This window comes from Callorhinus ursinus, unplaced genomic scaffold, assembly GCF_003265705.2.
Source record: "Callorhinus ursinus isolate GAN/ISIS: 27379988/994484 unplaced genomic scaffold, GSC_fseal_2.0 scaffold6, whole genome shotgun sequence".
NCBI classification, from domain to species: domain Eukaryota; kingdom Metazoa; phylum Chordata; class Mammalia; order Carnivora; family Otariidae; genus Callorhinus; species Callorhinus ursinus.
Genome location: NW_027397068.1, coordinates 42,423,701 through 42,445,715, shown reverse-complemented (window position 1 = coordinate 42,445,715; position 22,015 = coordinate 42,423,701). Strand labels below are relative to the sequence as shown.

The 22,015-nt window shown below is 36.1% G+C and overlaps 1 protein-coding gene across 2 annotated transcripts in view; it reads right to left on the bottom strand.

Annotated features, from left to right (window-relative positions):
• Positions 1 to 11,870: 11,870 nt before the first annotated feature.
• RNF217 (ring finger protein 217) overlaps positions 11,871 to 22,015 on the bottom strand; it is a 147,894-nt gene continuing 137,749 nt past the window's right edge. The window contains exons 6-7 of one of the 2 annotated variants that reach the window (XR_012378555.1): positions 21,142 to 21,359; positions 11,871 to 19,958 (exon numbers count right to left, since the gene is read on the bottom strand). Coding sequence is in view for 1 of the 2 variants with exons in the window: in XM_025865133.2 (XP_025720918.1) it covers positions 21,286 to 21,359 (74 nt within the window). In the remaining variant the exon portion in view is untranslated. Of the gene's footprint in view, positions 21,360 to 22,015 lie in introns of both variants that reach the window. The other variant, XM_025865133.2, reaches the window with a different exon arrangement.

Sequence of the window (22,015 nt, the reverse complement as noted above, 5' to 3'; positions counted from 1 at the left end):
TATGCACATTTTTGTAAACTTATTTTGGTGTAATAATATAACACTGTTGTTCAAGTGTACATTCAGGAGTAGAAAGACATCAGATATTCAGTTTGATGATAAAACTCTAAATTATCTGGGGCGCCTGGATGACTCAGTCAGTTAAGTGGAGAACTCTTAGTTTCAGCTTAGGTCATGATCCCAGGGTCCTGGGATCTTGTCCCTTATCGGGCTCCCTGTTCCGTGGGGAGTCTGTTTCTCCCTCTACCCCTCCCCCCTACTCGTGATTTCTCTCTTTTTCACTCTCTCAAGTCTCAAATAAATAAATAAAATCTTTAAAAAAATTGTAAAGCCTAAGTAGAATGAGTTAATATGATCAATATTGATCTTTATAATTATCTGCACAAACTTCATCAATATGCTTATTTTCACGAATACTTTTTATTTCAATAGAATGTTTCTTTGGTGTTCTCTTTCATCAATTCCTACTATTTCCATGAATGTCTTTCTTCTACATCACTGAGTTATTCTCTGTTATATTTCTGACTTCTTAACTTGGATGATTAACTCTTTCCTGTTTGCTTTTCTTTTTTCTAACATATACAAATAAGGTTGTGTATTTCCTTCTAAACATCACTATACTGATAGCTCAAAATTTGCTATCCAGTGTTTTTATTATGATTCAGCTCTAAGTAATTTTAAGTTTTAATTTTTATTTCTTTTTTGACATAAGAATTTTTTCAGAATCATGTTTTTAAATTTTTTAAATATATGGGGTCTTATTAAATTATCTTTTTGTTTTCTAATTCCAATTTAATTATATTGTGTTTAACAAATATAGTCTTTATGACATTACTCCTTTGAAATTTGTTGCATCATACCATATCACCTAATAAATGTGTAGTCAATATTTGTAAATTTTCCATGTATGTTTAAAGGAATGTGTATACTTTCATTCATAAATATCTACATGTTCTTTAGATCAAACTTGTTCATTATGTTGTGAAAATCGCTTATATTCTTATTGATTCTTTTCTGTACATTCAATCACTTACTGATTTGTGTATTAAAGGTTTTCACTATCATGATTTAGTTGGCTAATGTCTCCTACTTAGAGTTGTTACATCCTTCCAGTGAATTTAATCTTTTATCTTGATATAATGATATCAAATATTTAAGATATTTATACATTTCTTTGGGTTTGTATTTACTTGATATAACTTTTTCCAACTTTTATTTTCAACCTTTCCATGTTGTCTCTTATGAAAAATATATTGCTGGATGTTTTCTGTTTTTATACTTGAGAATCTATTCCCTTAACACTGATTGCAATTACTCGTATGTTTTCATTTATTTCTGTCATCTTATTGTATACATTTTATCCTTTCTAATTTTTGTTCTGAATCTTGTGTTTCTATTTATTCCATTTACTTCCTTGTCATTTTCAGTATATACATGATACTTCTATTCTTTTGGAGATTATCCTTCATATTTTTAAAAAAGATTTTATTTATTTAGTTGTCAGAGAGAGAGAGAGAACAAGCAGGGGGAATAGCAGGCAGAAGGAGAAGCAGGCTCTCCGCTGAGCAAGGAGCCTGATGCGGGGCTCGATCCCAGGACCCCGGGATCATGACCTGAGCTGAAGGCCATCACTTAACTGACTGGGCCACCCAGGCTCCCCTGTCCTTCATATTTAACATGCATATTTGAGAAAGCCTAATGTTAGGTAATAACTTTATCCTTCTTCTGCATAACACAGAATTTAGAAAGCTTTAACAAATCACTTCTTTACATTTTGTATCAATTGTACTCCATTATTTTAGCTTTGTCAGGTTATTTTTGACTCTTAGGTTAGACATTATTATTGTTTTATATCATTATTCATTTTTTTAATTCATTTTTTTGCATCTTGGATCTTACCTCTGCAATTATGTACATTATTTAGAAGTCCCTTTCTTGGTGGCTTCTGGAAAGGAAGTTTGTTTTTCTTTTTTTTTTTTTTAAGATTTTATTTATTTATTTATTTATTTGAGAGAGAGAATGAGAGATAGAGAGCACGAGAGGGGAGAGGGTGAGAGGGAGAAGCAGACTCCCCGCTGAGCAGGGAGCCCGATGCGGGACTCGATCCCGGGACTCCAGGATCATGACCTGAGCCGAAGGCAGTCGCTCAACCAGCTGAGCCACCTAGGCGCCCCTGAAAGGAAGTTTGTTTTTCAATACCAGGTTGAAAATTGATTTGTTTTAGCATATCAAAATATTATTCCACTGTCTTATGCCTTTTATTGTTGCAATTGAAAAGTTAGCTATTACATTAATTTTATATCTTGGTACGTCACCCCTATTTTTATTCTGGCCTCCTTCAAAATAATCTGTTTGATATTTTGTTCTGAGACTTCTCAATATTTGTCTATGTTTTGATTTCTTTATATGTTTATGATCGGATTTGTTATGCTGTTCTTCAGTCAGGTCTGGAGAATACTTAGTCCTTAATCATTTTGAATATTAATTCTCCTCTGTTCTCTCCGGTATTATTATCCTCATTTACAGACATACAAACTGAGTCTTCAATTATTTGACTGGCTGAGGTCAAGTGGAGTGGGGGTATGAACCCAGATTAAATTCCTTAGCCTGTGTTCTAAACACACATACCAGATAACCCCTAATTCCTGATTTTCTTTCTCTCCATTCCTGGGCACTTAAAACATTACTATCAAGGTTTATTCTGTAATAACGGTAGGGAATATGCAGTGAAAATATAAATTAAAAACCAAATTTAATGGATTAACTTCACTTGAACTAAGTGTTGCATATCAACTGAAGAATAGGAAGAAAAAATATACACTGACTTTACATCTGTACCAAGATTCTTCACTTCCTATGCAACTGACAGATTGCTATCTGTTAGTCACTCACCTTCAGAGAGGAAAGAAAAGGGCTGCTGTATTCATGAGCTGGGTCAACAGTTTAAACTATTCATTAGGAAAATTAACACAATCTGACAAGCTGCAGGAATTCTCAAGTAATGTGGCATTTCAAACTGGTTCAGTAAAGAAAACGTGAAACTATTCCCCATATGAGTATAGCAGCCACTCTAAATGCTGGGGAATAAAATTAATTCGAGAGCAAACAGGATTCGTCAAACTGCTTGAATAATTCAATGTCCTGGAGAAAAAAGATTTCCTTCCCTTTTTACTCCTCATATATACAAGGAGTTTTGCTTTCTGCCTTATTATTCCTTTTCATTCCACCTTCTCGATCTCCAACCCACTTTTGCCAAAACACTACCCCACACTAACACACACACACACACACACACACACACTCACACACTTACTCTAGTTCTGATAACTCACACTGATAATTCACAACTGCATTCCTCTATTTCATAAGCTAAACTGTTCCACCTAGATCTGTCATTTTCAACAAAAGCAGCCAGAGAATTTTGAAGTACACAATATGGTTAATCAAATAAAAGGAAATAATTTTGTCTATTATCTGTGTATTGCTGTTGAGTGTTTATTATACCTTTTATTCTATCATCATGGGTCCCTATTAACTGTTACTCAGATTTGCTGATCGTTGTACTGATTTCTGCTTTCTACATCATTCTGAGAAGTCTAGCCTGTCATCCTTTTTTGTCTCCTAGGCTGTGTCATTTCCTCCAATAAAGTCCATTGCTTTATTTAATGGGTATTCTTTTTTTTTAATGGCATAAGTTACTGCCTTCAAATTTGTAATGTCCCGAAACTGTGTTTAGCTCTCATAGTTTAAAATTCATGACATGCAGTGATTGTGTTATGTTTTCTGCACATGGATGATTGGTGATTCAGCCATATTCTAACTCATTTGGCAGCCCCTAGTTTTTTCTTTTTTCCTTCAAGTCGGCCAACATACTGTCACCAATGATCCTTCTAAAACACAAATCTAATCATGTTATTACTGTTTTTATTAAAAAAAAAGTTCTCCATAACCTAGGGGCATTTTTCAAAATAGATTCCACCCAATATTACATATATTGTTCCTTAAATAAATAAAAACAAATAAGGGGCGCTTGTCCGGCTCAGTTGGTGGAGCATCAAATCTTGATATCCGGGTCATGAGTTCAAGCCCCACGTTGGGCATGGAACCTACTTAAAAAACTAAACAAATAAACAAACAAATAAAAACCAAGAAGACAGCATTAAAAAAGCTACTCCAAGAGCAAACATATTGGGAAATCTGCAGATTATAATTCCCTCTTAGAGTTTTACAGTGCCCTGACAATTCCTGTAATTAAAAATGCTGCTTGGGGCGCCTGGGTGGCTCAGTCGTTAAGCATCTGCCTTTGGATCAGGTCACGATCCCAGGGTCCTGGGATCGAGCCCTGCATCGGGCTCCCTGCTCCGCGGGAAGCCTGCTTCTCCCTCTCCCGCTCCCCCTGCTTGTGTTCCCTCTCTCGCTGTGTCTCTCTCTGTCAAATAAATAAACGAAATCTTTAAAAATAAATAAATAAATAAAAATGCTGCCTAATTTGGTTTAACTCAAAATTTCTTTAACTTGATACCACACCCACCCCCCCACCCCCCCTGCCGCATATGTATTTGGGGGGTGGTGAAGGAAAACATTTACTAAAATCTCGTGGAACTCTATTCTGGGGAAGATGATGACTTTACATGAGCCAAGTCTGCAGTCTTCTGCATGACAGAGGGGGCCTCCCCTCCTATGGCCAGGCCCACCTCTCTCCATGTATTGCCTGTCTGCCTCCGGCCCATTACTCACTCGCTCTCTGGGTGCATTTGTAACATCCCGCAGCTTCCCCAGTGACTCGGTGTCTCTACAACTTGGTATCTTTAATTGTACGTGATGTGTTGGGAAAGTCCTCGGTCCTCTTGTCCATTAAACTAACATCTCATAATTTTTGGGATTCTCTTTTCTTAATTGTTCCTTTCATGCAGCCTCCTTAATCAATAAATGAAGTTGACTGATCTAATAGAAGGTTCCCTGAACTGTTGTATGATATATGATGCTGGTTGGTACTGAAAATGAAATTTTCTATTTTAATGGTTCTCTATTTAACATAGTTATATATGTTTAAAACATACTGGTTTTCCATTTATGATAATAAAAGAAAGCTGGTTTTGGAAATATATTGATTTTTTCTTGAGTAAACTAGTTTAAATAAAAATGTTAAATAAGTTACAGCTCATTTGGTTATGGCAAAATAGCATGTAAATTATAATACCTTGAGGAAATACTGATGGAAATTTTAACACCTTCCTACTCAAAATTGTAGTGTCCAATAGGAACGCCAGAGGGCTCCATATCATAATCACTTTAAAACACAAGCATGGAAAAGATGGCTTTATCTCAACAGTAACAAATCCACTGGTGGTAATAGCTATGGTTTCTTGATCATCTACTCTGCTTTAAGCATTTTGCTAGGCAATTGACATATATAAACTCATGTATTCCTCACAATATCCCTTAAAATGAGCTATTATTATCTCCATTTTATGGGTAAGATTCAGATAATGACAATATTTAATTTTTGTGTTTTGATCTGATCTTTGGAATTCGACATTGATTCATGCACTGTGCTAAGGCTTTGATATAGATCATCTCAGTTATAATTTACAGTAACCCTGTGAATTATATTGCATTCCTTGTTTGTAGATGAAGAAACAGACTTAGAGAGACTAATGTTGCCCAAGATTACATGGTAAGACAGTTACTGGTGGAGATAAATTGGTCTGAAGCTAAAGCCTTCAATTTCACTAAGTCAAGCAACTTCTCAAAGATCTCAGAATAAATTCTTTCCCTTCATCTCTTCATGCTTCTTTTCAAGTGCACTGAATAGGTACCATTTAATAATAATTATGTATGTTGTATAGCAGTAGGTAAAAGCAATCATCATACAAACCATAACAGTGTTGATACAAGTATTGGAAGTTTATCACAATTTCTTCTTTTTTTTTCCCATTCAAGGTCTCAGTGTAACTTTACAATTTACATCACAATTTCTTCCTTTTATAGTTAATGTGCTTATAGCTGGTGAGAAAAATTTCCATACTTATGTATATTTATCAGAAAAAAAAATAAAGAAGCAAGAGAATGAACCACTAGACCTAAGCAAATTCATCATTTTCATTCGGTGCTTATTTCATGATATAATAAAGTGACCTGCAACAAGGTAAGAATAAGTTCAAACCTAAAGCTACTGTTGGCTACATGACTCTGGGTTATTCTAGAGATGTGAAGATTAAATACCTTTGTATTTGTGAGTGCTCTATTAAAAAAAGCGAGTGTCTATTAAAAAAGAGAGAGAGAGAGAGAACTAAAGAGAGATTCCAGGGTAATAACTATAATTATTATGGCTTAATAACTATGTCTTGATTCAGCTAATATTTATGCTGCTAAGAGCATTTCACTAGAACCTAAGAGTGTTTGCCGCAAAAAACTTCCATTTTATTTGACATCACAGTAGAAACATCATGCAAAAAATTTAAATTTTAAAATTTTAAATGTGATAGTAGTCCTACATTAGAATATTTACTGGGAAAAACATGAATAGCGTAGTCTTAGTTCCTGACAGCAAAGATAATTATAGAACTGAAGCATTGGCCTTTGCAGAGGTTTCTCCCATTTGCCTGTTCTGGAGCTCCCCCAAAATATTTCCCTGTGACAAGCGTTTCTACCTTTGGTACCAGATCGTCCTCTAAATGGTTCGAAATGTGCAGGTCCATTATACTCTTGAACTTATCCAGCAAATTTTTCCAGGTATTGCGTTTTTCAATGCTGACATTTTCATTTTGTTCTGTTTTAAACAATTTCTATTTCTCTGCTGAGATTTTTCTCTTTCCATTCATTTCTTCTTTTCCAGTTTTCTCCCCTCCATAGCTCCTCCCTTGCCCTGTCTTCTTTCTGTAGTTCCGAAGGGGGGTAAAGACGGCAAGGGTCCCACTGGAAGGTCAGCAGCTGCCCTCTACAAGCTTGCCTTTGGGGCAATGTCATTAGAGGACAAGAACTGAGACCTTTTCCACTGTGAGGATTGCATCTCCACATTTTGATTCCCCACCACATTCTGCTTGGTCTGGTTCATTCTCAGTCTGTTCAGGTAGTTGGGGTATTTTCTGTTGTGCTCCGAGGGAAGGATCAGTTGTAGGGGGTTAACACCACCAGAGCAGAACCAGTACTCCTCAGAATGTTTATTTTTATTTTTTGAAGATTTTATTTATTTATTTGAGAGAGAGAGAGAGAGTACAAGCAGGGGGAGCGGCAGAGGGAGAGGGAGAAGCAAGCTCTCTGCTGAGCAGGGACTCCAAAGTGGGGCTCAACCCCAGGACCCCGGGATCACGATTAGAGCCAAAGGCAGACACTTAACAGATTGAGCCACCCAGGCGCCCCTATTTTTGTTTTATAAAACACATTTTTGGTGGATGAAATAAAAGCATGATGCAAAAAGCTAGAATTTGATAATAAAACATGGCTACCTGAAGCTTTAAGCACATTTGTTCAGCCTTAAAGCAGTTTTTGGTTAAAGATTTGAGGTCTTTTTGGGTTTATTTAAGTTAAGTTGAAATGGCCATCTAGAAATAGGTTTCAGGTGGTCTTTGGTTGCACTTGGTACTTTTCAGTTCTGCTCCTGGACTATGTCTAATGAACTGGATTATTGCAATTTTCCAGACCTGTATCAAATCATTTGCATGGAATATAAACAATAAGAATAGTGTTCTTAATGGCTCCTAACAAAGATATGAGAGACATTTAAAGCTGTGCCTAAAGACCTGATAATTTTTTAGCAACAAGGTGTGAAGCGTACCAATAGAAACCTCTTATTGACTCCAGTGGCCTCAAAAAATCTGATTCTGGGGGCGGCTGCGTGGCTCAGTCGTAAGTGTAATCATCTGACTTCACATGACCTCAGGGTCTGGGGATGGAGCCTTGCTTGAGCCCTGCTCCACGCTCAGTGCAGGATCTGCTTGTCCCTCTCCCTCTGTACCCCTTCCCCCACATGTGAGCCCTCTCTCAAATAAATAAATAAAATCTAAAAAAAAAAAAAACCCGATTCTGCTTTCTGTTTTCATAATTGTTAATTTGCCTAACACTGAATAAAGTTTAAATACCAAGTAATGAAAGGGGAGAACTGGCCCAATCCTTTTTTTTTTTAAATTAATTTAGTTTTCAGTAGTTTCTACACTCAACATAGAGCTTGAACTCATGACCCCAAGATCAAGAGTTGTTTGCTTTTCTGACTGAGCCAGCCAGGCGGCCCTCAATCAATTCTTTTTAAAATGTTTATCATCCAACAAAATGGCATCAGTATTTAGCAGTATAGTGGATATTTAATAAATAGTCATTTAGGAAGCAACCCCAAGAATAATGGAATGATTCTGAGTGCCTCTGGTGGTCACAGGAAATTTTACAGCGATGTGTGGGGTTTAGAGCACGGATTTCCTTGGAGTAGGACTAAATAGTTCTAGCAAAGAGCTAGCAACATGACTCCAAAAGGGCTTTGAGCGGCCTTTATGCTCAGGCTTCAGCTTAGGGCCTCCTGAGTTAATTGCAGCCTCCAGCCTTTCTTGCAGGGCCAGCTGCTTTTTATGGTCAGAGGAGATAAACAGAGGCTCAATAGGGTATCTATTTCTGGCCCTTGAAAGGGCCTCTGTGCCGCTGGGGCAGGGGGAAATCGTCCAACCTCCTCCGTGGAACGCCTGGATGATTTCTTGGGGCTGTCCTCCGTACACTGGCACTTCCCGTGCCCAGTGTAACTAGTAGATCAGCTAGGAGAAGCTGGCTTCAAAACGTTGGAAGGTATACCATCATGTCTAACTTGGCAAACCAACATTCCAATTTGGCAAGGCAATCTGTGTGAAGTCGATGTTGAATTACTGGCCAGGATAAGCAGCATATTAATTTAGGGTCACAATTACAACTCGGTGTTGTTAATAACATTCTCTGGGTCAAGAGTGATTTGCCTGAGGGACAGGAGAAGGGAGTTTCCATTTATTGAATACTACTTTGGGCCTCCTGTAAGAACAGTACCCACAGTATATTTATTTCCATTGTGTATTGTTAAAACAAAGTTTAACTTTATAAAATTTGTGAGGGAGGTTTCCAACTGCTGTAGTTTGATTTTATTACCTATTACTGTTCATACAATTTATTACTATGTTAGAGATCTTGTTCCCCACATTCAAGGAAAGGAACTTGGCTACAGAGAGTTTGAACCCTTGGTCCAAGGCCACAGCACCCACAAAGAGGTAGTAGAATCCAGGCCTCTTTACATCACCCAGACCATCATCTTTATGTGATGTGAGTTTCTTGGTTAGAAAAGCAAGTCAAGAACAAAACCGCTGGTTGCAGAAGAAGCATTAAGAAAAAATGTCTTCTCGGGATGCCTGGGTGGCTCAGTCATTAAGTGTCTGCCTTCGGCTCAGGTCATGATCCCAGGGCCCTGAGATGGAGTCCCGTGTCACGCTCCCTGCTCCGTGGGAAGCCTGCTTTTCCCTCTCCCTCTGCCCCTCCCCTGCTCTCTCTCTCTTGCTCGCGCTCTCTCTCTCAAATAAATACATAAAATATTTAAAAGAAAAAATATTTCTCTTTTACAATGGTTTTTATTTCTGCAAAGAAACAGCCTTAGGTTCATAAATAGTACATCTTTTAGATATTTTTCACTGTTATCCATTGATTACATAAAAATGCATACTGTGTAAGGAGACAGAAAAATTTGAACCCAGCTCTAGTAATAAATGTGCCATTCCAATGATCTTTTTAAAAAGAGATGGGGTCTACCTGTATTGTTATGTGACTGCTTAGACTCATTTAAATTAATTCGGATCACCACCTCCACAACTAGAAGGGCGCAGCGCAGGTGTCCTCAGGCTCTGAAAGGTTAGGTGACTTTCCAGTTCTTATGTAAAACGTTGCTGCCATTGTGCTGTAACAAACAATTACACATTTTCTAGAAGGAAAACAGTGCTTGCATCAAATGGGTTGTTCACCTTAGAGAATTCCCTGCATCCTAGAACTAGGTTTTTCTGGGGAACAGAGGAGGTAGAGTGGGTTTTCCAAATGGAAGCCTGGAGTACTCCGTTGGTTGTGCTGTGGCCTTGCTTAGGCCCTGTCTTAGGGCTTATCAGAAACTGTCTCAGGTTTCCAGAGAATTCCATATAGGAAAGGGGAAAGTGTTTTTTCATTCCTTCTAAATTATTTGTTGAGCCATTGATCTCTATGTATCAGTGTTCTAGTTACTGAGCCACCACATACCAGGCATTTTAACCCTGCAACAACCCTTCCAGGTAAGCATATTCCAATCTTACAGATGAGGAATTTGAGGTGCAAAGATGTTAAGTAACTTCTCCTAGTTCCCTGAGCTAAAAAGCAGAGCCTAAATTTGTAATTCGTCTATGTTCTTTCTATTATGCCTGACATGCATATAGATACTGTATATATATCCTATAAAAATATTTGAGTCAAATCTATACTAAAGGTAGTGATAGTTTATCTAAAACTAAAATTTAATTGAGTGTCTTGCATTCAGTCTGATAACTGTTGGGGGGTAGCCTCCTCATGGCCAGCATGAGGTGGTCATCATGGTGCTCGAATTTTATTTCATGTTGGATTAGGACCCACCCATATGATTTCATTTTACCTTAATTACCTCATTAAAGGCCCTGTCTCCAAAGATGGTCTCATTCTGAGGGGCTGGGGGTTAGGATTTCGACGTGTGAATTCTGAGGGACACAATTCAACCCATAGAAAGATCATACTAGACAAGAGTGGGCCCTAAATCCAGTAACTGAAGTGAAGTGAAGACACCACAAGTAAAGAAATGTCAAGGATTGCTGGCAACGACCAGACACTAGGGAGAGGCATGAAATAGTCTTCCTCGGGGCCTCCAGAAGGAACCAACCGTGCCGATGCTTTAATGTTGAACTTCGGTCTCCAGAAATGTGAGAAAATACATTTCTGTTGTTTTATGGCATCCAGTTTGTGGTACTTTGTTATGTTAGCCCTGGGAAACAAATACAAAGTGCCTTGTTTGGGAGTGATTTGCAAGGAATGCTCAACAGAGGAGGCCATGGTGATGTGTCCCATGTGGTATGGCCAGGATGATATTCTGCAGGAGAAGATACTGGGCCTGAGGGCCATGGAGGAGGAGGAGTTCAATGGAGCAGGAGAAGGTAGGGAACCAGCCTGTGCGAAGGCACAGAGGCTTGACATGTTCTGTCCGGGTTGGAGAAATGCTAGAACTGAATAATTTGAACCAACTTTAAAAATACGTTGCACAGATCCAAATTTAATTGCTGAAAGAGACCTTAGAGATTGCCACCTCACTGGTCATTTTAGACTGACATCTGGATAGTTATGTGGCTAACCTAATGTCACCAACCAAATTAGTCAAAGAATTCAAAGTAGGAATCCATTGTTGAAACCCCTGCCTGGCACTGTCTCCCCCAGACCAGTGCTGGAGCCTGGCCTTTTCCTAAATGCACGTGCAGTATATTTTTATAATACAGCAGGGGCTCAATACATGTTTACTGAAAAAATAATTAAGTGAATAAAGAGTATTGAATGGATTTTCCAATGAATGAATAAGTCAGAGAGAAAGTAGCTGGCATTATACCATGTGCTTGCAGATACACTGTTTTCATCAGAATGTGCATACTGATCTTCCGTGTTCTGTGAGGTTTCCCCAGAACATGCCACAGCGACACAACACAATCCACTTTCCAGAAAGCATACCCTGAATTTCTGTTCATTCCTGTTTCTCTTGTCTTAGAATCTAGTGCAGAAATGACTTCAATAAATGTTTCCAAATTTACTTACGTTCATGTAATCGTGTCATTGTCAAATTTTACCTTTTCATTTCTTTAAATTCCAAATGTACTGAAAAAAAAAAGACAAGAGTCTTCTCTTTTAAAAACTTTTATTAGGCATTGCTAGATGACTTTGCATGATGTATCACACGCATCACGCGAGTAAACAGCACTCCACAGGAATCCATACAATAGCTCATACAGTGACAATAAAAATAGTTGATTCCCATTACAGTTTTCATCCGAGTAGAGTGTCATTATATCCTTCCACGGGATCTGATCTCACAATTAAGATTACCCTTCCATTCTAAAACAACCAACCAAAAACATTAAAAAAAAAGAAAAAGCCCAATCACAACAAAAGGCCATAGGGACATACCGAAAGTCCAGAATTAGACTCCCGAATATCGTAAGGTATCCATCTCTTGAAAGATTTGCCCCTAAAATTTGTGTGATCTGACACTTGGGTTGTTTTTACTGCCAGCAGCAAGGGAGATTGTATTTGCTAACAACAAGCAGTACACCAACACGTATCCACGGACAATTCTTGAGGTAATAGATTTTTAAATTTTACTGCTTAAAAAAAAAAATCTGTTAATTTCCAGGTCCTGTCCAGCAGGACACATCTGTTGGCAGGAAGATTCTTTTCCTCTTTTTTTCTTTGTCAAATATGTACACATATTTTCATATACAACCTGTGTCTTTGTCTTTTCTAAGCACACGATTTTAATTATTCATCATACATTCATCAGGAAAAGTTGAATTATATACTATGGTACATAAACAATACAACGAACCCAGCTTTTTATATAAAGCTAACACAAAAGGCAAAGACCAAGTAGAGCAAAATAACATTGTACAAAATATCTTGGTATCGATAAAGCCCACTGTGAATAAATAATTACATGTAAATAGCAAACACCATGGTTCCTCAGCATCTGTGTGGAGGTGGGTTACAACTAACAGATTGCCAAAGACGAGTTGTAGGAAACAGATCAAATTCTTGAAGGTCCATATATTTACTTTTATTTTTAATGCTTTTTGTAAAGTAATTTTGTCCTTAATTGGAGCGAAAAAGACTGACAGCCATTCCAACTTCCGTTTCAAATTTTGAAGATCAGCATTCTTTTTTGCAGTTTAAAAGTACATTTCAATAACAATGGCTTCAAATTATGGTGTTTAATATCCTTCTTTTTATTCTTTAGCTTAAAAATAAACACTGAATTTAAGACAAAAATATTGGCTAACCTGCTGTTCCAGAGATAATACAGTGGGTTAAATGCAGCCTATATATACCTCTAAAGATACACTGTCTCATCAGCACTTTAAATATAGGGGCCAAGGAACACTCACAAAAAATGTATGGCTCTTTAGGTAAGAAATAAAGTCAAGTGAAAAAAAAAATAAGGCACTAATAACATATATAAATGTTATATACTCTCATCACACAAAGCACCATATGGAAGGTTAAAGAAGTATACATTACTGCTATTGGAAAATAGGAATAAACCCAGTTTCCCCTGACTTTTATTCCTCAATTCCTTTCTTTTCAGTAATTAATCTATTTAAACACTCAAATGGTAGGGGAAATTATAAATTATACTAAAAGCAAAATTCATGGAACCAACAGCATGAAATAATCATTTGGAAATAAGTTGATTACTCTAACAATGTAAGAAGTTAAAGTCTTTGAATACTCCCTATTTTCCAACATTTTCAACCCAATGGAATTTGTTTCTTCCTTTCCAATTTTCTTTCAGGGATTTCTACATAATATTATCATCTATTTTCTCATTTTATTTCTACTGCCTCTTTTTTAAAAATATATTCAAAATAGTTCCCTCCACATAGTTTTATGAATACCAAAGTTAATAGTATGGCCAATGAAATGTAGAAAAAGTTAAAAAACAAAATCACGTACATATTTTCCAATGTCATTAAAAAAGAAAATCTCTTTTCAGCTAGGCTCATTTTAAACATGAGAAATATTGTAATTTATATTACTTGGAAATTGGTTACAAATTTTGCAGAAAACAAAAAATTTCTGAATATACAGCAATAACAGATTAAACACTCAAATGTCTTTCTTTTTAGCATTTTACACTCTGTGAAAAAAGAGAACGTGAATCATTTAATTGTCCCACAGTTTTGCAATAGGTATACATACATATAGATATATTTGTTTCATGAATATATCTTATGCCAAATTTTGTTTAAAATAAAAACAAAACAACTAACCATTGCGGTTTCTTTATAAGTGTTAACATTTTAATTATACTGTTTTTGTGTTCCTTCTACACAAAATTATTTCTTTGATTTCTCAGAATTTACTACTCATTTATAATTGACTTCAAATAAACAATAAGATTATCAATTAATTTTTACATAAAAATCTGTAAGAAGTTGTTCTTGTCAAGGTAAATGGTAATGTATATCTATAAACCAATTACTCTTCTAGGTGTCATAAGAAACATAAGGTTGGTCTACTCTTTTCAATGCCAAATACAGAACTTTAATTATGATGAAAATGATCAAAAATAACAAAATTAAGGTATTGTCATATGGGAGTTAAAAAAAAAGGCCTTAGGGAAGGGGTTTGTAGTCAGCTGATAAAAACTCATGATGCTTTATCTAGAATTTTCTTTCTAAAGCATGCTAATTTTCTGTAAACTAAAAATATTCAAATATATAAAATATTTAGCTAGTGTTTACTTGAAAGAATCAGCAAAAGTATATTTGGACATAGACGAAGGAATATGTTAATGAAAAAATATTATTTTTGAGAATTTGACTGGATTATTGAGACTATTTCCCTACCTGGGGCATGTGGTGAACCCCTCCCATGAAACTGACGGCCAACAGCACAGTTTTTCAGCTGTAAGGAAAAACCTGCAATGACATTATTTCAGCAATTTCTGGGGACCTTTAACACCCAAGTTTGACTTTCCCTTAGGTTGTTCCATATCATACACCAAACCTATGCTACATATATCTTGAGTGTTACTTATGCCTAAATGGTATCACTGAAAATGTTGAACATTTGCAAATGACAAATGGTTTCTCTACAATAAGGCTAATGTCAGTTACATTCAATGTTACTACTTTATATTATCAAAATGTCTAATAATGTTCACAGAGTATGACTCCATGGTCAAATCTTATATACAAATGCTACATTACCTAAGTCCAGCCCCAAGTCCAAGCTGTAGGACTTTTTGCTGACACAAAAACTGAACACCAGACATGCAGCAATTTTGGATGAATCATGAATGATTTGGGATCAGGTTGGATGAATATCCACATGTGCTTTCCGTCCAACTAATATGCAAACACAACACTGACTTTACAATATTCATGAAGCAATTCCTGAAGCTCGGTCTCAGAGTATTATTAGGCTCTCTGATCCAACTGACATCTTCTTGTTCATTTTATTTCTTGTCAGAGGGGCTGGGCAGGGTTCTCCAATTCCTATCAAGAGGAGGGGCAGGGTTCCAGGTACTCCTCACACATTTCAATTTACAAAGTAAGCCAAGGTAAATGATGTTCACTGCCAGAGCCAAATTATGGAGTCCTTTCAGTATTTGAATTTCATTTCATTAGTCAACAAGTCAATGGTGAGAAGGTATTTAATCCACAGCTGGCCAAGATGGGAAGGGGACAGAAGAGGGAAAAAGCAAGATAACTGGGAAATCTAAAGAAAACAGGAACGGGATAAACTTGGATAAACAGGATAAACTTGAAAACCAAAATATTTTCTATGCCAATGAGTCTGTATAATCTAAGTGATGCGGAGTTAAATATACCTAAAGAGATTTCCTTTATAAGGCAAAAGAAAGTGGCCAAAAAAAGGCAGTGGCAATATGTTGTGTATTTAAAAAAATAATTTTTTACCTTGTAAGTCATATTGTTATTCTCAAAACAGTCACTTTTTTAGTTAAAAAAAGAATATAGTTCATGATACAGATAATTACATGCTTCTACAATTGGCACTATATATGGGGATCTAAAGTATGTGATATATGATGGCTTCAGCTAATGCCCCAAACAGACAATTAATTACAAGTCTCACACAACGTGACTCTCTGCTTCTTGGATTTGGATAAAGTCAGCTAAAGTACTACTCTCAGAACAGGGATGTACGGTAGCAGTCCCACATAGCAGTTGGCTGTGAAATGAGTATTAGCCCTATCCTCAAAACGAGAGTTATAAATGAGCTCTACCGCACTTCTCCTTTAAAGATTTGTATCATTGGTTTGCACTAAAAGGTAATATTTCACAATCCTGAAGATACCCCAATTTTTGGAACTCTGATTTTGTTCAGACCATGTATTAATGCTTCTCTAAAGTTATTTCAGTTTTTTTACATAATTGTAGATGTATATATTAAAAATGGGATTTTGCAACTTATTTTCCAGAGGAAGAAGATCATAATTAAATTATAAAAATGTTAAAAAATCATGCTCAAACTGGCTGTTGGTGATAGTTTTGATTTACTATGTTTCTAGCCAGTGGAATTCCTTTTATAGGTTTCATGAAAAATGAAAATGCAGTTAAAATGCGGTAGAAATTAACTTAATATTTTAAACAAACATTCCAGCTAGGTTATTAAGGTAACATTTATTAATTACTTGTTACGTTTGAGCTCCTGATATCAATTTTTAGAATTACTATAATTTTCGGAAACTCAGCTACATTTTTTTCGGGTATGTTTTACTTGCTTTAAATTTTCAGCTCTGATTTCTACCCTCTCCTCCCCCCACCCCAAATTTAGAGGTGACATATATTTACTAATACTGTTATTCTATTGTCTCCATCAAAATATATGTAACCTCTTCTTTAATTCTGTTGAATTACTTAAATGGCACAAGTATTTTAAAGTGCATTATTTAACTTCAAGGCTCTATTTATAATAGACACTAACACAAAACAATAAAGCTGACCACAAGAAAAATTACTTTCAATAACTGGGATAGATTTCAACTATAGATATGAAAAGATAAGCACGTAATCCAATGTGAAGACTCACATTAAGGCAAATGTGCAGTTTGCTCCTAAAATTGAAAAATAAAATGGCTTTTGGCATGATTTAAAAAAAGAATTCATACTAAAAGAAGCATACCAATTAATCTCATTTAGGCCACTAGCTTTTTCTATAATGGTAAATTTAACAGGCAGCCTAAAGTCTAATGTTACAAACAACTGCAATGTTTAACAAGGGAGAAGATGGATCAACGTCTTGGCAGATGTACTTGAATTTGACAAAGCTCAGGAAGGACTACTGGTGCTTTGCCTATGCCAGAGTGAGCTTTTCACCTGTCCCACTCCTGCTCCTCTTTTGCAGTGAAGAGTAGCTAATTAGAGTTATCAGAGGAGTGGAGAAAAACCAGGTTGGGGAGAGTCACCAGGGACTGGACGAGAGGACAGGGGTCTGATGGTATTTTAGGGGACCCAGGGGTCATTTGGGTGGAGGATTGAATGCTAAAGGCTCAGCTGGGGGCTTGGGTCTCAAGAGATGATGGGTGGCACAGGACAGGGAATTTCCAGACAGGCACAACCAAGCAAGCACAATGAAAGAGAACAGGTTGTGATCAGATTGTGTTTAATAATCTTTGATTGTTTTCCTGTCTGTTCTACCTTTAGGATCAATAGCACCTAGCAGAAAATCAAGGTGGTGGCAACAGGTTGTTGCTTGTAGCAAAAGGTTTGACCCCTCTCTTCTTCTTAGCTCCACATATAGGTCTTAGGGAACTTCTGGGATTTGTTGTAAAATGAATGTTTCATGTGATTCCAAATTTATGAGCATTCCAACAAACTACCAAACCTTACAAATAGTCAAATTTATTTTTTGTAGATAATTGTGGTCATTCATAATTTCCAGCATATGCTTCCTATTTTTCACAATGGCATAATTAAGTTCCTTTGTGGTGCAACATGCATGAACATGGATAGTGTTTAAAAAAATGTGACAGACATTATCAGTTTAGCTATACGCTTTAAATCCCTCAAATTTTAAAGTGAGGCAATCCAAATATCAGAGTCTCTGACAGACATCTTGTAGACATCTCACATTATCTTAGAAATATCTCATTGCATTTTTTTAATTGGAATAAGATGGCCTTTCTTTTATACGTTTTGGCCACTTATTTATTTGGCTAATCAAGCAGGGGGGGAAATTATCCTGCAAAAGATGCTTTTCTTTAAAAACTCCTACATAAAACTCCTACATAATCTTTCTTTTTCTCCAAGAAAAGGGTCTCAAATATAGCATCTCTATGATCTCATTCACTGAAAAAGCGTTAAAATTTTATTACAAATATCTTATAAAAAACAAATTTTAAAAGTTATGGAAATGTGTACATAAAGTGATAAAAATATATGTAAAAGATCTTCACTGATGCTTTGTAATAGAGAAGTAAAAACAATCTTGATGTCCATTCAATAGGGACTCATTAAGCAAAGTATAGCCCCACAATGGAATATGTAGTAATTTACAAAAGAATGAGGTAAATCTATTTAAACACTTATGGAAAGGCATCTACTAATGTATAATAAAATGAAAAATAGTCACAGGACATTAAGACTACTATTCTATTTGTATAAAACTAATACACACGAACATATACAAACACACTTGTATATTTGCACAAAGTTTCTGGAAGGACATATATCAAAACATTAACAGTGGTTACCCCTAGAAAATAAGGGGTGGGGTGGAGCAGATGAATTTGTATTTTATAATTCTATATGGTTTGATTTTTTTTTAAAAGGCGTATATATTACATTTACAATAAAAAAATGACAAGCTTTGGATAGAACGATACTTATTTTCTGTGTATGCTTCTTTTTCTAATGTAGCTTTTAGAATTTATCCCAAAAGTTACTACTGTTTAACTTTCATTGTTGGCACTAACATATACATAATCCTTCTTATTTTCTTCTTTCTTTTTAAGGTCTTGATGACACTTAGTAAAAACATTCACAAATTATTACTTTAAGTCACTATCAGGGAAAGGCCTAATATATACCAACTTTGAAAGAGAAAAATGCATACATTAATTTAAGAAATCTATGCAATAGAACAATGAAAATCCTGTGCAACACTGTGTACAGTATCTCAAGCATTGATGAAAGAGCCTTCACTGATGAAAGACATCACGTTGTAACTGGAAAATTGGAACGTTTCTAAATAATATAAAAGTATCTCCAAAAGATAAGTTATTCAAAGGAAGGAATAAAAATCCCTGAGTAGATCAAAGACAAGATATATAATAACCTAAGAAAATAGATTATCTAAGACCAGAGAGTATATTATTTAGCCAGTTGGTATATATGCATGTGGCATTTGTATTTATATGCAGCTATGGAAATATTAGATATGTGTCCATGTATATTTACATATACATATACATACACATCATACATAAGCATATCCACTAGATTTAGAATTCATTGCATTCACATATTGTCAAACTAACACCTAAGTCCAGAAAAAAACAAATTTACAAAAACTAAGCACTCTAATGACAGAATTACATGGATTTAGGATAGAAATTTTCATTCTCTTGTTTTAATACTAGAGCACATAGAATAGGCACTCAAAAATATTTGTTGGCTGGATGGATGAATGGTTAAGATGAATTTATGAAATTAGAGCATCACTTTTCCTTGCATCGTGTCATGTTTAGAAACAGGCCATTGTAGGATCATAAATGGCACACCCTCCTCTAACTGAATGTAGACTAGCCCAGAAACTGCAGTATAGCAAGCCTGAGCATTATTCAGAAAGAATGGAAGTGTGCTAGCTCATTATCCATGCAAGTAACCTTCACTATCATGGACTTTTTAGGTCTGATAAAAATGATAAACGTTTTTCTATTTTGGAGCCCAACAAGACAAACTATCCATGTTAATGCATGTTTTATCACAGAATTTATTACCATTCAGATAAGGCTGCTGAGAGATAAATGCTACATCTATGCAGATAGCTGATTTTAAGGATTTGGAGTCAGGTGGAAACTTCAGGCTTCTTAGCGGTCTTTACTTCCGATCTGCTGATGAACTTCCATGATGAAAACAAAGGAATAACATAGTTTAGTTGCTTGTCCTTTTCTTATTTTTAAAGACGTCTCGGTTTGGTAAAACTTCCTGAAGATATTTCCTTCATTTTTCCAAAAGTTGTTTCTATTTTAGATAAACCCATGAACACAAAAATCTGTTTACAAATTACTCCATCCATAAGAAGATATCAACATGTTTGAGAATATTTGATCAGTAAACATAAGAAAAACCCTTCAAAACTCTGGTTTTTTTAATGAAAATCTTGGGGACAGATAAAAAAGAGAGAAAGAGAGAGGAGAGGTAAGAGCATGGGGTTTCCAACACTATCACAACTTGACCTAAAGCGGAATTATCTGTAATTACAAGTTGATTAAAAAATTAGCAGAACAGTGATTTGTTTAAAGGCTTAAGCAGTTCTTGCTACAACAAATTCGTTTTTTAAATTAACTAATCCTGTCTGAAGAATTTGTTCATTTAGTAAAGCATATATGCCAAGATATAAAAAATCCACAAAGACTGAACGTTCTGGTCTTGAGAATTTCCTAAAAGCAGCCTATCAGTTTCGTCAGTTAATAAAGTTTGATGATCCTCAACGTGACATTGCACAAATTTCTTGTGTGAGTGCATGTGTGTGAGACAGAGAGAGAGAGCAAGGAATAGGAAGGGTCAACATCAAAATAGCCTGTTGTCTACATTGACTTTAATTCAGTCCATTACCAAAATATGCCCAGAAAGGAACGATCATCTTTAAATATGTCTATGAAAATATGGAAAATAGGGTAGAGGCATAGAACTTGACAAGTACAAGATTATTGGACCTACTTTTAATATAGATACTTATATACACACACGCTCACACCCCTGCACAGATACACTTCAGTAACTCATGATTCTTCTCATTAATTTTGTTTCACTAGTTCCCTTTTGGGCATTGAGATTTTTAACAATTATAGCATCTGAAGGATGAAGGAATTATACTGCACAGGCCACAGATAAAAACAGGTGCATATGGTGAGCTTTTGTCTTCTGAAAAGTGGCCTTGCTTGTTTGTACAGGTGGCATGACTTCAGCTATTCACCCCAAGTCTCAGAAGAGGGTCTGGAAGGAGGTTTAGGTACAAAGACCATCCAAACAATGCTCAGGAGAGGCATGCTCAGACAATTCTGAGGATAACTGGCTCTTAATGAAAATATTTTCTTCCAAGAACCAGTAAGAAGGTCAGAGTTATGATACAGACATTGATAGTCTATGAAAGTGACCATTTTTTTAAAAGCAGCAAACTGTATAAGGAAAGGAATCAGGATACCATGTAGAGACTGCACCAGAGCCTGACGTGTTGTGGCCTGCAGACAACCACAGGGGGACAGGACGGGACGGGACGCAGTGTTTAGCGTGCCATTCTGTGTGGCTCCTATCCGCACCGGCTGCGTTCCACGAAATCATCCGCATTTTACCAGTGCATTCCTGTCCGTGATCGCTTTCTCTGTTTTTTACAAAGGCAATAGATAGGAAATACAAATAAACCTGGGGATAGAAAAAAGATTAAAGCTAATTAGGAGGAGAGGCATTTAGGTTTATATATTTGAAAAGTTTCCACTTTCCATTTTGCATTCATTTACAAATGATTGCTACTTGGCAATGCATGTGGATGAAGATGGGGGGGAGACACCTACCTTATGAAATGTATTTACTTCTGTAAGATTTCATTCTGTGTTAGTTTCTGCAATTCTCTGCCCTTTTGAACAACCTCTGTGGCACCAGTTTGCATATGGAACCATGTTTTCTATCAAAATATCCAATCTTAGGTTTGTCTTCTTTATTATCCCTAGGCATATCATTTGCACCCTGATAGGACACTTCGGTCTTGGGCAGAACAGCACATTACTAAGGAACACGGGCTGTCAAGCCAAATGCCAGGTTCGATTCCCAGTTCTACCGCATCTGAGGTCCTAGTAAGCCTGATTTCCTCCACAGTAAAATGCAAATAATAACAGTATCAACTTCCTAAAGTCCTTCCTAACTACTTGTAAGAACTTAAATGTCAGTTACTTTACAATTCTATCCGTCCCATACATGTAAATAGAACTTTACGTATGGAAATTTATTTTATTTAGAAAAGAAAAAAATAAATCCCATCTACTATGGGGAACAGTCATCAAAGCAATCTTTATCTATAGTGT